At 42.5% G+C, this 16,987-nt stretch overlaps 1 protein-coding gene across 2 annotated transcripts in view; it reads left to right on the forward strand.

Moving 5' to 3' along the window:
* The window catches only part of prkd3 (protein kinase D3), a 43,980-nt gene that overhangs the window by 10,769 nt on the left and 16,224 nt on the right, over positions 1 to 16,987 (forward strand). For both annotated transcript variants that reach the window (XM_069535860.1, XM_069535861.1), the window contains exon 3: positions 12,266 to 12,404. In XM_069535860.1, the coding sequence (XP_069391961.1) occupies positions 12,266 to 12,404 (139 nt within the window). The remainder of the gene's footprint in view (positions 1 to 12,265; positions 12,405 to 16,987) is intronic.

Genomic DNA, 16,987 nt, shown 5'->3' on the forward strand with positions numbered 1-16,987 from the left:
CTCTACTCCTGATGTCCGATGCCAAAACCATCAGTAGGCGGGCCGCCCCTGCCGCCGAGTGCCGCTTTGCTTTGGATTTCCTGCGCTTCTAGGATGCACCAGAAATGCCCTTCAGCACACTTGACTTTAACCAGTGGCAGGTGATAATCTCGCATCACTCCAATCTCTGCTAATGCCACGTGAAGAGGCTTTGATTGTGATTATATTGAAGTGGCGGGCGGCCGTAATTTAGAACCATTTAATACTCCAGGAATCCTGGCGACTTTGTCCTTGTGAAGCCAACCACATGTGGTGATTTCTGAGTACTTCCTGAGAGACCACCGTCAGTTTCCATTCATACATTTGAAACCATGGGCACAACACGGATCGCTGAAACAGGATATTTATTTACTCTTATTAATTTACTCATTAACGACTTGAGTTTCCCCTCGTTCCACCTTGACTGCATTTGCTGACGAACTCAGCACGCTTGGAGGACTTCAACCATGACAAAAGCTGAATGAAGGAGGTTTAAACTTGGCTTTATGACAAGAACATGTCCATATGAACCCTTTCTTGAGCCCCTTAAGAAAACTACATCCACGAACCACTAACACCCACTAACATCTGGCTTTTGTCTGTAATGGGAATAAAGACAATCAGCATTTACTCCCGGGTCAAATGACTGCAGTGGACACAGGTTTTTATCAGCTCCGTCTCCAATCAGCAGTGATGGAAATGTGACACCTGGCTGAACGTGCTTATTTGGCAAGACAGCAAGGTCTGTAAGTGCAATGACGAAGCAGAGCAACGAAATATATGAAAACATCTATCCCTGGCCTCATGTAAATTTAGAATAGGTCAGTACATCTTTCCGTCTGGATGATTTTTCATGCACACACATCTTATCTTGCTTTAACCCCTTATCATGACTTATTTTAATGGAGGTAAAAGTGGTTCAAGTGAAATAGTTCTTGAATTATATTTACATGACACGAGTCACAGTTTTCTTTGCACAGTAGAAATGGCCTTTAGAGGGGAACTTTTATAGTTTTTACTTAAAGAGGTTGAATCAGTACTTATATTTTTACTTGAGTAACTTTTAAGTATCTCTACTTCTACTTTAGCAAAGAATGTGTGTACTTTGGACACAGCTGCAAACAGATCAATTATTGAATTCAGGCCAATTAAATGATTGGTTGTGCTTATTACCGTCCTGTAAGGGCCAATTATTTATTTCATTTCAGATGATTTTATTCATTGATGGTTTATTGATCGGGACGTGAAGAGGATTTCAACAAATAAGATAAAACAAAGTTTCAACAACATAGCAACCCAACCTTTAAACACCAATGTTGCCTTTCTGAGCTGAACAACCCCTCATTTCATATGCCTGGTACAAACAGATGTTATAATCATGGCCTCAGCAGATCTGTTAACATGCCAAAAATGCTTCCCGTGTCCTGTGATGGCGAGCGTGTCGTGTGTGTTGCAGCTACACAGTCATATCAGTGTGGAATTATTGATCCCGGCAGAACGACCAGTTTGCAGAATGTCTTATTCTGTGCTGTTTTCTCAGCACTGTTTGCCTTTCCTGTTTTTCAGCGCAGCGGGTGATCTGTCAAACTGATAGGAAGGTGGCGGGGGGGGGAGAGAAGTGCAATTACATGTTGATACCACAAGTTGTTGGTAGAATAAGAAGCCTTGTGCAAAAGGGCAATGCCATATAAGAAGGAAGTAATGAAAAGCACCACCGGCCAAATTGGAAAGAAGATTAGTCTTGTAATAATTCTGCTTTTGTTTGATTTGTTTTTTAAACCCAAGTGAAACAGTCAGCCTCTCAGCTTCACTCCTTTTGTTGCTGTGTGTCTTCCTCCAGCCGTGCTTGCCGCCGTTACGGTTAATTCCCCCTCAGAGCCGCTCCCTGTTTCCATATTCTCTCTGTGCTCCTGCTCTCCAATCTGCTGTGGTCGGTGGAGCAGCGCTGCCTGTGCAGTCAGTGTGTGTGCCTGCGTTCAAATGGCTTTTCCCTACGCTGCACTCGCAATTACTCTTGTCTGTGTGTTTAAACGCTCTGAGAAACTGCCTCTCGGTGTCTGCGTTGAAGATGGTGACAGCCAGGGTGTTGGAATTTGGCCGGACTCTGGGTTTAGTTTAAACAAATTTTTATTATGTAGGTGCAATTGTATTTCTGTGAAAGTAATTCAACAAAAGAACTTCTGTAAAAGTAAGTTCTTGTTATTAATCATGAAGAAGTAGAAAGCCTCAGGCGACTGTAGTCCCTACCCTACCTACATCAGCAGCGTGTTCATACATCAGTGCGATTATGGCCCACCCTCTGACCTCCTGCTTCACCAGAGAAAATAAGAGAAAGGGCCATCACCATCAATTTCACACAAATTCCCCCAGGGTCACTTGTTTATTTGACCCGTGTGGAGGTGAATCTGGTGTCCTGTCCTCCCGCTACTCCAGGCCCGAGAGAGGGGAAGACGAAGTGTGCTGCACAATATATCTCTGAGGTGGAGGACCCTGGCGGAGGATGGCAGCGGGGCTATAACTCATCAGCTGCGTGCAGGGGCCTGGCCAAGCAAACATGTCTTAGATCACACTGCTCTCTTCCTGAGAGGCTCTGGATCCTGTGACTCAGCCTTCCTCCTCTGCTTGGCCTCTGAACACTGTTAATGCTTGCAGTACTCACACACTCATCGTATATACACCCACACGTGTGCAGCACATCATCATCGAAAAAGGATGAGTAGGTTTCTGTCATGTGTGTAAAATAAAAATGGAGCTATTTGGCCAAAAGCCACCTGGCCTCCATTGGCGATATACAGTGGCAAATAACCAACAAGTGACCTCACCACAATTATCCTCCCACTCCACTTCAGTGCAACTGTTCTTGAGGCCAAACTACCACAGAGGAGTATTGTTTCCCTGGATCCAAATAATCAAAAAGCCTGTTGAAATAATTAAGGGCTTTTCTTTGGATCGCTTTGCAGCAACGTGTTTTGTAGGAACACGGAGAAATTTGGCTGGAAACCCTGAGCGATTGTGGTGCATGTAAATTGGGTAAGTGGTATAGCTTTGTTAGAGCCTCCTGATGATTTGAAGAGGTTTAGGATGACAAGTGTAGAGTCTCCTGTTTATATGCTGTGGTCTGGACATGGCCCTGGACCTGAGCTCAGTGGTTAGAATTTTGATTCCACCTTGTCGGCACTAGAACTGTAGATGCACTCATGTTTGCGTAGGCTACACACAAACACACACACACACACACACACACACAGAGTGCTCTGCTTACAGTCAGAAGTGAATTAATTGCATATAAATATTTGGCACTTTCTCAGACCCTCATCTTACTACATCTCAGCCACTTTTCTGAAACATGCATGAAAACAAAAAGGCAATGTTGTTTTGTCTCTCATGTGGTGGTCAAACAATAAGTCGCTTTGTCATGATGTTGACAATTCTTCACACGAAGCTGCAGAATCAGCATGTTGGCAGGAAGAGTCACAGCTGAGTGGCAGTGGCGTGCGTTAATAAGTTTCGAAAGTCTGTTTCCACTGTGTCGTGGGCAGTAACTATTTACTCAATTACTGAATGTGAGTACACATTTGTCGTACTTGTACTTAACATTAATATTTATGCAACTTTCTACTTCTTCTCTACATCTCAGAGGGAAATGTACTTTTCACTCCACTTGCCAGCCCACTACTGTATGATGTGTATCAGAGGTGATTTAGAATTTTACTGCACTTTGAGTCATTTTCTTTTTATAATTTAAGTAGATTGTGCTGATAATATATACATACATTTACTTTAGTAAGGTTTTGATTGCAGGGATTCTACTTGTAGTGGGGTATAAGTGTGGAAATAGTAATTTTACTCATAAGGATCTGAATACTTCTTCCTCCTTTGTGTCGTGGATGCTGAAACAGGTTTCCAGACGGATTTAGAGTAAATATTTATTTCACTCACTGAGAAGTATCAGCATTATTTACGCTGGATTTACAGTCCTTAAGAACATACTGTTGTGCTCTGCAATGATACGGTAGGAAAAAAAACTATGAATGAGCGATGAGCCATGTTCTGCCACATGGAATGAAACAAGCCCGTCGAGTGAGAAAAGTCACAGCTTCTCTCGCCGCAGTCCTGACCACATGAGTTTCCTCTCTGCTGCTTCAGTTTGTTGCTTTTAGTTGAGTCTTCCTCCTGAGGTGGAAAAGAAGCTGACTTGAGTTAAGGAGAAGGAGGAGGAGCACATATTATGAATGTGAAGGGTGATGGGATACTTCATTCTGTGTGTGTACAAAGATACTTGCTTAAATATAACCCACATGAAGGTAGTCATGTCAGCTACACTGACTTTCCTCCTCCAGCTGTAGAGTGTTTGTCTTGGCCTGTGTCTGCAAACGCAAGAGCAAAGAGTTTGATTTAATGTACAACTGACATAGAGCATGAATCTCTGCCAACCACCGTTATGTGATGTAAACCATTGTTAATGTGTATTACTAGTGAGTATTATAGTTTTAGTTTGGGACTCTAAAATGCACTAGGTCTGGGACAGATATTTAAGGCATGGTGCAACATTTTGGAGAAAATGTTTGACTCTATTTAGCCATGATGTGAGTTTCATGTTTCCCTAACCCCCCTGAATTCAAACAGCACAGTTATTTCATGCTTCAGATGTGGCATTGAAGTGGCCGGTCTAAACCTGCCAGTTTGGAATGGCCTGTTTGTTTGGCCTGTGGTGATGCTGGTTGCAGCTTCTCTTTCTGAAACTGTATAAGTGATCTGCAGTAATTGAGCTGCACCAAATAAAGAGTGAATGCAGGACTCAGTCTACAGAACCCTGAAAGCTGCGTCCCCACTGCTGCACAAAGGGCATTTCACCTGCTTATTCAGAGTTCAATACTCGCAGAACCACTGACTGGAGAATCAGTGGTTGTTGCCATTGTTGTGAACACCTCACTTATGTTGATGAGTCCCAGCTGTCACTGCTATAGAGCACTTCTTGTCTTTTTATTGAAAGTTTATTAATATTGAACATATCTTGTGTCCAGATGGCACAGAATAAGACACATAACGATACACATCACAAGTGTGAAGCTGATAAGATGAACAGATCTCAAGATTTCTCAGTTTCCTCCAGGTTCTCCAGCTTCCTCCTATAAAGTCCAAAGACATGCAGACTGGGGTTAAGTTAAGTGGAGACTAAATTAAGGTGTGAACAAGAGGATGAGTGGCTTTTTGTCTCTTTATGTGATGGGCGACCTGTCCAGGGTCGGCAGAGATTGGCTCCAGTGGTTTATAGGTAAGGATTTGCGGTTTAGATCATGGATGGATGGATGGATGTTGGGCCTTGGTGGAGGTATCCACTGCCATTCTTCTTTGCTGAGTGCAGAAAGTTTGAACATTGTATTTATGGAGGTACTTGAAAACATTATATAAGAATATATGCTCACTGCTGAGTCCCTTTTAAGTTGGAATGTCACCTTTTCTTGATGGAAAAATTATAATAATGTCTTTGAATGGAGTGGTATATATTTTGGTTGTATTGATATTCAATACACTATATTGAATTTGCTTAATTTCTACACCACATCGAGGACACATGCACTATCAGTGTGAATATTCTACAAATCATTCACCCAAATTATATGGAAACTGTTAAAGCAGGACTGAAAACCAGAGAGTTTCTAACATGCCCTCTTTTATAGCCTCACTCCGAATGACAAATTAATTATTTGGCCGTCGCTGATGCCCACATCCAGTAATCGTTTGATTGGCTGCGCATGTGTTTCTCTTACAGCGCTGTGTGGAAAAAACATTTGCTGCATATTACTTTAATAATATGTAATGAAAACAAATACAATTCCATAGTTGACTTTAATAAATTAACACAGTTTTCCACACTGTGTTTGATGTGACTCAAACAAAGTAATTACACAGCTCTCTCCCCCCTAAGGTTAGCGTGCAGCACATAATTGGATTTTCCAATGTGATCGTTTGACGAGTTCTTGAAGTGGATTTTCCTCTGTTGTGGGCATTGACGTGCACCTCAAAGTCAAATAATGTTTCCCCCATTGTTTTGACACGAAACACTGTTTTCCTATTTGTGAAAGCCGCACCACAGCTCAGTGGAACTTCTGGTTTCATGAGTGACTGAGGAGCACGTTGATGCAGCACATGTTATCTATTAAATCTGCTCTGCATGAATGTCATCCAGTCTTTCACAGAGTTAAAGATGAATAAGAGGAAGAGAAATCAACATCCTGTGTCATCTAATGTAGGTCTCTGGGGCAGCAGTGTGATCTGTGTCTCAGCACTATTAAGTAATCGCAGGGTTATCAGTCAATGGACTTATTTATCCGGTGAATAAAAGCACCTTGTGTCATTCTGACCTTATGATCATCTTTATCTTTGCACCTCAAGCTAAACAAAGCAGTGGCTCCTTCCTCCTGACTGTTCCACAAGATCCCTGTACCTTGATGAAAATATTTAGTTTCGGACCTCTTAAGGGCTGTTGGTTGGATAATCCCTCAGCCTCTGTTTTTGTCTGTACAACAGTAGTTTTCCTGCTCAAAGGCACATCAGAAGTAGTTGCTGACAGAGTCTGTTGCTTATTCACTTGCACATTTTCCCAGCTGGACTTTGGATTCGAACTGGCGCAAGGACAAGAACACGTCTTAAGTTTTCCATCCACTCCAGCATTTCAGGTTTATTTCTCCTGGTGTACTGTCTGCAGTGAAATGCCAGAACAATAGAAAAATGCTTAAATCTTATATGGAGTACGTGAAAGAACACATCTGTTTGGTTTTCCTATAAATCTATAACATTACATAGTGACAACTCTAGTATCTATTGAAATATATAAATTCTGGCTCTATTTGATTAATAATTTCCAAAGCCAGACATACCAGTCAACATTGTGAAAAACAAATCACATGACGACAACTTGCCAGTGGTCACATGATACATGATACATGTGACCACAATAATACAGAATTTTGAAAAGCTCTTTATTTCCTGGCCCCCAACATTTTTAAATGCATCCACTTTGAGGAGTGCTATTGAAAGGCTCCATTGTTGGTTGCGCTGCTGACTGAGACAAAGTTGCATTAGCACAGAGTTCAAATAAGTAGTCTATTAATGACTGAGTTGTTTGACAAAGAAATAAGCAGTTGTTCAAAATCTATTAATTGTTTCAGTCATTTCTTTAAAGGAGACATGTGATGCTTTTTCAGTGTTTTTTACTAAGTGTGTTATACAGATTTTCTGGCTTTGTAAAATATCAGCAAAGTAAAAATGCTCGAAGTCTGCAGTAAACACAGAAAACACTGATCCTGAAGCTACTGAAACACCTCAGCAGTAGTCGGGCGAATACTTCCATATCATCATGATGTCATGTGACACCACAATGCCCCCCCATTTGCATAGTAAGGGCATTTTTCCACTAAAACCCCATAATGTTGAATTTCAAATGACTCTGCAGTAAAGACAGGTTCGGCTCCTGCTACAATCGGCAATTACGGATGAAAGGCAAGAAAACAAGGCTGGAGAGATCCATGATGCACTGCCTTTTTTCTGTTATTACCCACATTTAAGAAAAAATTTATACTTGCTAACATTGATGGAGTTCACCCTAACAAGGCCAGGTATGGCAGAGGCCAACATTTTGTACACGTGCTGGAAGTGGTTGCCCAATCACAACAGAGTGGGCCAGCTGGCCAATCAGAGCAGACTGGGCTTTATCAGGAGGGGGGCCTTAAAGAGACAGGAGTAAAACCAAGCATTTCAGACAGAGGCTGAATAGAGGAGCTGAAATGAGGAAAGTGATGTGTTTTCTGAAAATTAGAGCATGTTAACCTTTTCGGGCAGTCATCCAAATACAATTATGAACCTGAATATGAATATGATATGTCTCCTTTAAGCGTTAAATATTTCCTCTTTAACTTCTGAAATGTGATATTTGATGCTTTTCCTTGTCTTATGTGATGATAAACAGAATTTCTTATAAAAATAACAACATAATTTTGGCTTTATGAACCTGTCACAAGCAATTATTTTACTAATAATTTATTAACAGAGAAAATAGTAGTCAGCCAATTTGCTTGCTTGTTAGCACATAGCAGTACTAGGACTTGCTGTTTTCATGAGCTCCACATGTATGTAACCTTATGCCTGTGCATCATGATGAAGAGCAGAGCTTTTTACTGCCACTGTCCTCCACGTGTGTGGCCTGCTGCCAGACTCATAAAGGTGTGAGGAAGCCGGAGGTCAGGCAGCATACTTTTCCTCACTGTAATCACGTGGTCATTTTTGCAGAGCTGGTGCACCGCTCTCAGCGCCGCTTCCTCTTTCTGCCACCCACCTCCGCTACACATCACACACGTGCACAGGAACTCAAATGTCTAAAACACATAATCATGTGCACGCTGTTCTTTTTCAACACAAGCTCTTATTGTCCTCTGTGACTGTGCATTTTCCAGAAATGTTCCAAAGGGGCTGTGTGTGAGGATGCAAATATCTGAATGAGTTGCTCTGTACATTTTACTGAACTTTACCTGCCAGCCACCCAGTAAAATTTCTGAGCGATTCGATGTGAGAATACAGCAGAAAAATGTTTGGAAAATTCACCATGAGCCAGTGGGTTTGTTGCTGATGTTTCAGTGACCAGTGGCAGACTTCAGCAGGGTGTTTGTGTGTGTGTGTGTGTGTCGGGGTGGTCGGAACACAGATGCTTTCAGCACAAATAGCGACGTAAAAAGCAAAAATGATTGATTGATGAAGAATGGCTCGTCAGCACTTAACAGCTCATTCACAGCAGCTGGTGATAAAAGCTAACAGTAACACATAACGGATGCATAAGTGAACAATTACATTAAAGAATACAAATATGTCAGGATGAAAAAGAGGACCCATACACGTAGAAGACGCCAACAAAGATTCAACTTGGAAAGACAACGAGATTCGCTGGTGTCAATGTGTGGTCAACCAAAACACGTTTCTTCTGCAGCAAAATGTATGCGTTTCTGTGAACTTGTCCTACAATTTCTTACTGTGTTCAAGTCTAAACAAGTGGTGTGGGTTTGTATTTGTTTCACGGTGATAGCGAAGACATTGAGCGAGATATTCAGAACAAGCCGCAGCCCCTCCCCTCTGTTTGAACATCACATTTATCATTAGATGCAAATGGCAGAGTTATGAATCATTTCTCCAATGTATTATTTTGAGCTTTGTAGAACAGCTACAATCAACTGCACACTTGATTATTCAAACCAGACTTATCCCACCCCAGCCCAAAGCATCTCCCTTCTTTTCCTCTCCTCTCCTGCCTCTCACTCTCTTTCCATATAACAGGATTTAGCATATCAATGGAGGATTAGTTCGTTTAACAAAAGCTTACTACTGCAAAGCCCCTTTCCACTCGTCTTTCCAGGCTGACTTGTGGACCTCACACACAGCTCCTCTGAGGCCGGGGTCTTTGGTGTGCGTGTGTGGTCGCGGCTGCTCCGCTGAATGGATTGCGTTAGAAGATGACAATAGAGATGCTTAGTCACTATGGGCTTTGGAGACGTACACGCTAGCATGTGCGGGTGATGGTGTGAGGGTGCATGTGTGAGCACGGTGGAGGTGAATGGTTTGTTTTTACATGCAGGGAGGAGAGATGTGTTGATAGGGGGATTTCTACTTCATAACCCCACAGGTTAGCCATCAATTATAACTATTATCCATTTGATCTGAACAACTATTGTTAAACTGTGCCCCGAACCAGCCGATCTATTGTTCGTGTACCTTCCTCTTGCTTTAATGGACCTTGGAAAAAAGTAGTGTCCTCTGGCCTTGTGGTGGTTACGTGCCGGCCTGCAGATGCTCCTGCTCTGGGATGGGACCTGTTCTCTACACTGGAAAGTGTTGCGCAAAGTGCCAAGAGGAGGTGACTTCATGAGATGTGGGCATGCGCTCCAATTTGTGTGTGTGTCAGAGAGCAGGCATGTCAGGTGGGTGGAGGAAAAACCCCACCATGACACTGCAACCGCCTCAGGAAGGATGCCCACCCACCCACAGCTCCCCCGGGCCTTGCCTGTGGTGGTGGTGATGGTTTAGGCCACATTGCATCAATCACCTCAGATGGTGACAGGATTTAGGATGTAGCTGTGTCAGAAGCAGCGGGCAAATTGGAAACATTCCATCATGTAGCCACGTGCCTCAGTGTTACACTCTGAGCTGGGCAGAACTTTCTCCTTCACAAACTGTGTAATTATCACCATCTCCTGTTTGGGTCTGAAGCAGCTGAATTATCTTTATAGGGGGGTTAAGCCTTCACTCCGATGGAAGTCATTTTGAGTTTCACCACTTGCCCAGGAAATCATTTATAATATTTATTTTCAGCTTGATTGAATTTAAAGGGAGAGTTCACCGAAAAATTAAAATTCACTCATTATCCACTCACCAATATGCAGATGGAAGGGAGGGTGAAGTGTTTGAGTTCACAAAAAACTTCTGGAGTCTCAGGGGTAAACAGTGTTGCAGCCAAATCAAATACAATCAAAGTCAATTGCGACCTCTTCTGCCTCCTACTGCTCGTGTGGTGTCATACAAGTGTGTGTAAGCCCCGACATTCTTGATATAAGGTTTTGTCATATAGCCCAACCCTTGGTGTAGCTATGATATGAGTCTAGTTTACATCATCCTTTGCAATGTAACAGTTGTTTATCATGTCCACTCTGAGACACTGATGTTCAAATTTCTAGAGAACAGATCGACAGTTCATGGATGCTGCTCTAAGTGTTTTCTGTACAAGAAGTGATGTTTTGTGTGATGATTTACCTCACTGATCCTCAAAAAGAAAATGTCCTTCTTAGGGAGATCAGCAGCAGGTCTGTTGTTGTCAGGTCTGTTGCACCTCTCTGTGAATCACATTCTTGCCTTGTGACGGCTCATTCCTCTGGCTTTGTTGACATGAGTCTTCTAGTATATATCCTGTGCTTTCCTGAGCCATCAATCTCTCTCACTGTGTCAAAGGGCTGCAGGTGTCTTCTGCGTCCCGTGCACAGACACCGTGCCAACCCCAGTGCTCCTGGGCCACAGTGGCATTGTTCTGCATGGCCCATTGTGTGTGACCCGTGTTAAGGGGGAAACAGCTGGTAGATCTTCCAGTACCAGCCTGCTTGGCATTGAGCCTGAAGCTCGGGCTTTAGTGTAAAATTACATTGACCCAATTCCCGAATTCCGGACATCCATCTACTGATCGTCTTTTTCCACTCTGGCGGGTTTGCAAAAGTGATGTTATGGTGTGGCGAAGATTCCCCTGGTATTCAAAACTACATTTTATATATTTGTAAAGTAGATATTTGCATATACACACTTTTTGTGTACAGTCCATATAATGTTTTGTAGTTCTGTGCTTATGACAAGAACACTGCTCTCCAGGAGGCTGAGCTGCCCTCAGTACAGGAAGTGACTCAGTATTGACTGGCGCTGCACTTCCTGTACGCTGATTCTCCTCTACTCCTCTCAGGATGTTTACCTCCTCCTCCTCCTGCACGCCTCACTCTTCTACCCTCCTCCCCACCCCCTTCCTCTATCACATGACTTTACGTCAGTGCGCTCGGCTACAGTTCATGACCTGGTTTGTCTCGGTTTGGTTTGGCCCAGGCTTCGGCAATGACGGCGACAGATGCTGTTGTCGAAGACCTTGGTCGTGCCAGAATGGCCAAAAGTGGATTTTTCTGTGTGCACCTTTATTAAAACATTTACCAAATGCATTACTTTACTAAAAAACATTTTTGAAGCATTTTATTATGAGTATGGTTTGCATTAAGATAACAATGTATTAATGGAAGAATGGGAAATATAACATTCATAATGCCTTGCAGCTGGTTTTTACGAATGAAAATAAATGTGGGCCATATTGATGGTTGAAGGGAAAATGAGTATCAGTTGTCAGTGAAGGGTCGTTTTCGTGGTATTTCCTCTAACTTTATGCTGTAGACTGAGGGAGGAAGGCAGGTCTGAGCAGGAGCTCACTTCCTGAGGTTTCAAAATACTTCTCATACAGATGGTGATGTAAGCCACTGGAAATGATGTAACGTGTGTGTCTGTTTCTGCTTGTATTTGGAGTTTTTTTTATTGCACAGATTGTGAATATGAGTCAGCTTTCTAAAGCTTTAATTTTTGTTTTAATCTTAAATTGCACACACACATCTTTATCAGGCTCTGTGTTTCACTAGCATCTTACCTTTGCCTACATCTGCTAACTTATATTTTTACTTCTCTGCAGTTCCCCGAGTGTGGCTTCTTTGGCATGTACGACAAGATCTTGCTTTTCCGCCACGACCTGAACGATGAGAACATCCTGCAGAGGCTGACCTCTGCCGAAGACATTCATGAAGGAGACCTCATCGAGGTGGTGCTCTCTGGTATGTAAACTGCACTGCAACTTGTCAAAATGAAAAGCTATTTAGGCTTGTGATATGGGTTCTAATCATTTAGTCAGAAGCTGTGTCTTGGTTCAGTCCCACTATCTTCAGAAAATGAATTTCAAGATGGATTGTGGCGTGGCTAGGGTGTCCCATTTCTAAGGTTTCCTCTTGATGTGGCTTACAAATGCATCCTTTAATTTTTGAGTGACCAAAAATGCAAATGCGGGATACTTATCAAGGCAACCTATCCCAGGATGCATTGCAAACCATTGACATATCCAAAGAGCTAGCTATGCAGGTGGTTGTGCTGCAGGAAGTGCAGTGGCTCAAAGTAGCAAAAGATGCTGGGTTCACACATCGACTGCTCAGAAATGCACCTCCTCCAGAGAGGAAATATGAAGGATCTGCAGAGTCCAGTGCATGTCTGAAAGCAGCTTTACTGTGATTATCTTTGGTGTTTTTAAATCTAAAGTAGATATCCAAGTAACTTTTTGCTTTTATCATAAAAAGGTAACTATCAGACTTTGGTGGGGATGTTAAATATTAACATTTAATTTAATGCAGCGACCTTGAAGCAGCCGCAAACATCAAAATGGCTTATTGTGATCTATAAGAGAGACGTTAGAGCCTATTTAACTAATATATATTTTAATGAGGAAAAACTGAGCCATTTTCTTCGTAGCTGCTTATTTCAGCTGAAACACCAGCAGAGACTGTATACAAAATGTAGTGCAGTGACTCTGTTGGCTAAGGGTTTGTTTCAGTCTGAAGTCCAAAACAAACAGACATAAGGTCATGCTTCTTTACACTCCCAAAACAGGAGAAAAATTACAGAGAGTAAAATTCCTCCAGACAGTCACAAACCAAGTGTTATTAAAATCTAAACAGTTCTTAAAACTAATAAAGTGGAGGAAGCTGGACTTTTAGTCATGGCTGACACACCTTCCAGTAAACGCTGCCTGTGTTGTCTCATTCAAGGACAGCTCAGTGGATCAGATACTGTCAGAGTCGTCTGTACTTGCTGAAACTGCACTACATGAATGAAATGTTATTCATGCGGGTGACTACTAGTGAATCACTCAGCACAACGCTGACTTACTGACCTGTTTTCTTTTGTTTTGGTTTCTGTCTTCCTTATCAAAGTTTCATTCAGAGGTCTGAGGCCTTTACTACCAAGCAGGATTTAGGTTATCGAGGTAACTTCTGCTTCAACCACAGTTGGTACATTGATGGTTTCCTTTTTGCTGTGGTAGATCATATATGCTGCACACGTATTCAGCGGCAGAGTAAAACCTGTCAACAGCCAAGCTCATCTGATCAGTTGACCATGATCATCTTTCCGACAGGATCCTGACTGAGATAAAAAAAGTCTACGAGAAAGTGAAAAGTAATAAATAGCAACACGCGTTACAGTGGATCGGACAAAGCAATGTTTGCTGTTCCAGACATTACGTGGGCATGTTGTCTTTACTAACCAGAAGGTCAGTGTCCTTGGGCAAGACAGTGAATCCTATATTGCCCCTGATGGCTGTTGTTGCCAGCAGTGTGTAAGTGTGTGCCGGGGTGGCTGTGGCTGAGGGGTAGAGCGGTCATCCTCCGACCAGAAGGTCGTCGAACGTTGAATGCACTAATTGGAAGTCACGTTGGATAAAATGTAATGTAATGATAAAAAAGCATGAATGGGTGTGTGTTACCTGTACTGTAAAGCTCTATGAATTCACAATAAGACTAGAACTATATTAATTCAGCACATTTACCATTTTGCATATTTCCTCTCTGGATTTAAATCAGAGCTTTTGACAAACAGAAGGACAGTTTATCACACTAAGTAAATACAGAAAACCTTTTAAAGCTTCATTTAAATCAAATGTTATATGCTGTCACTTAGAGATGTTCAGAAATACTGATGGCAAATGCCTCCAATACTACCCAAAATGCCGATTTTGGCATTGTCCGTGTAGTGATTTGATATGACCTCGTAAACATTTTACACAGATAAAACTATTTCTAAGCAATTTTCTTTTCTTAGAAATCACTTCTTTTTTGCCGATCCAGCAGCAGTTGTGCTGTACTGCCACTTGCCAGGTATGTTTTTAGAGCAGCGAAGAAGAAGAAGTGATTCTGGTAGTGTAACGTTAGCCAGAGCTAGCTACAGTGTCAGCACTTTGGCAAAATTTCACGCTGGAAAGTTCCACAAGTAAAACTGCAATGTGCACCATATGCAAAACTTCAGTTCTGACCAATTTAAAGGAAGTACTTGCTGTGTTGTTTTCAAGTTATCGGAATCGGTATCAGGAAAATGTTATCAAAACTCAACCTCCACTTCATTTCTCTTGTTCTTGCACTGCAGCTATTTCAGAGATTTTCTGAGAGAGAACGATATTTTGTGATAACTGGAAAAGCAAAACCGATGTCTTTTATAAGGAAAATTATTCCCACACAGTTAACTTTTTCCAAAGATTATAAATAAAAACATGCCAGTCAGACTGACCCCTTCAGCAAGAGTTAATTCAATCTGACATGACTTTATTTTTATCCTCATCACATGTTCATAATACTTTGATCATATCAGACAAAAGACCAAAATAATCAGTCAGTAAGAAACATGCAGAATATCCTCAACTTGACTTCAATAACTGGACATTTTATTGCATTTTCTGTTTTATTCTTTTTCCTTTCTAGTCAATGCCAGACTCAGTGCAGCCAGACAATGAAAAGACATCCTGGATATATTGCCACATACAATAGAACCCCACATTGCCCACCACTGTTGCACCTTCACAGGTGTTTTTCTGTGTCACTTCCTGCGATGACTGAATGAGCTTCCTGTGCGGGGCCGGGAGCAGCAAACGGCTTTAGAGTATCTGTTCTGCTCTAATCTATTCTCCTGCTCCATCTGCCTCAGCGAGGAAACACTTGACGCCACCTGTGCTGAGCGTCTCCTCCTCTCTCCTGAGCTGTGAGACTATTGTTTGTGGGGATTTATGTGGGATGATTGTATAGGTTCAGGATCTGAGGATACTTCAGGGCTGAGGAATGCAGACATAAGACTGGAGAACTTCCTCCTTTTTGTTTCTGTTTGTCTCATATGCTCCTTTGTCGCTCTCTCTCTCTCTCCCTCCATTGCCTCTTCTCATTTGAATCCATCTGCAGGTGTAATCCACACCTGATGAGCTATAGACACTATAGAGATATACTTGCAGAAAACGTAAGGAGATTTGCTACATATGCAACACATGCTGCTTTTCTTTTCTTTTCACCCAACACTCCATAAACGTGGCCCCTCCTCTTCAGAGGGGCTTTGCAATGTCAGACACTTGATCTTTGTTTGGGAAGCACAAGCTGAGTGAGCCACATCCCCAAGCCTTTCATTTGGTTCAGAGAAAATATGAACCTTTTCCGCCCCACAATTTGTCCCCTGTCATCCTTCGCCTCTGCGTTCCCTGACCAACCTGCTGTTGGATTCTGCGGCTGTGGGAGAGAAACGATGTGCATATCTCTCTTGCTGCGGGAGGGAGGCAGAAGTGGCTTTTTCTTGGCTGCGGGCTCAAAGGCGAGGGCTTGTTTTTGCTGCAGTAAGTGATTGTAGTAGACCCGCCGAGTGTAAACACGCTCTGATGTGCGGGGCGGCCCTGGACTCAGCGAACGCAGCGCAGGCCATCTCGGGCCCATGAGGTTTGAGGCTTGGCCTGACCGACTGTCCCTTTGTTCTGTTTTTCGCTGCCTCAGGTTCCCACCGGCCACCAGCGGCGGTGTGACATTGGCATTTTATAATACTTCCTGTTTATCATAAATATGGCTAACTTGTTTTTGTCAGATGGAAACTTTGGGAGCTCGATGGCTCAAAGCAAATCATTGTGAGCCTGCTTGCTTGTGAGAAAAACAACGCGCTGAGCTTATGTTTGCCGTTGTTTGATGCTAATAAGCACGACGGGCAATACATAACACTGCGGCTGCTAAGAAGCAGTCAGTTGTTTTGCAGGCGTGTGTGAAAACGCTCATGAATGCTGCCTTTCATGTGCCTGTGCCAGGGAACTGTGACATGTGACTTGCCTGTGCTCTTTCCTCTCTCTCAAATCAAAACGGCCAACATCACCACACCACGGAAAAATGTGGCCAGACGATCCCCGCTTATACATTAATGCTGCACATATTATCTCTCCTCGCACTGGTCCCAGGCCACGACCCTAAAATTAGCCCTCGACCTATCACTTCTGTGGAAATGTTGCATTTTGTTTGTCGAATGAACAAATCAAATTGATTCAATTTAGTGAGGATTCCTGTGACATCTAAGACTTTTTTCCCCCTCTGACTGACTTTTTTTTTTCTCCAGCATGTTTTCTCTTTATTTTATATGGAGCATGTGCAGATTCCTGACAAAGGAAATCTTTATTTTAATTTATCACTGGCCAAATCTCATACTTTGTTGTGCAAGTCTGCGTCTCATCACGGCGAACAACAGCTGAGAATGTTGTTTGATTGAGTCACTAGCACACATTCTGTGACGCCCCCATTACCTCCACTTACTCCTGCAGCAAGTTCTGCAGCTTAACCTGAGTGTAAAGATTAACTATTGTGTT

This window comes from Paralichthys olivaceus, chromosome 12 (genome assembly GCF_024713975.1).
Source record: "Paralichthys olivaceus isolate ysfri-2021 chromosome 12, ASM2471397v2, whole genome shotgun sequence".
In the NCBI taxonomy this organism is placed as follows: Eukaryota; Metazoa; Chordata; class Actinopteri; order Pleuronectiformes; family Paralichthyidae; genus Paralichthys; species Paralichthys olivaceus.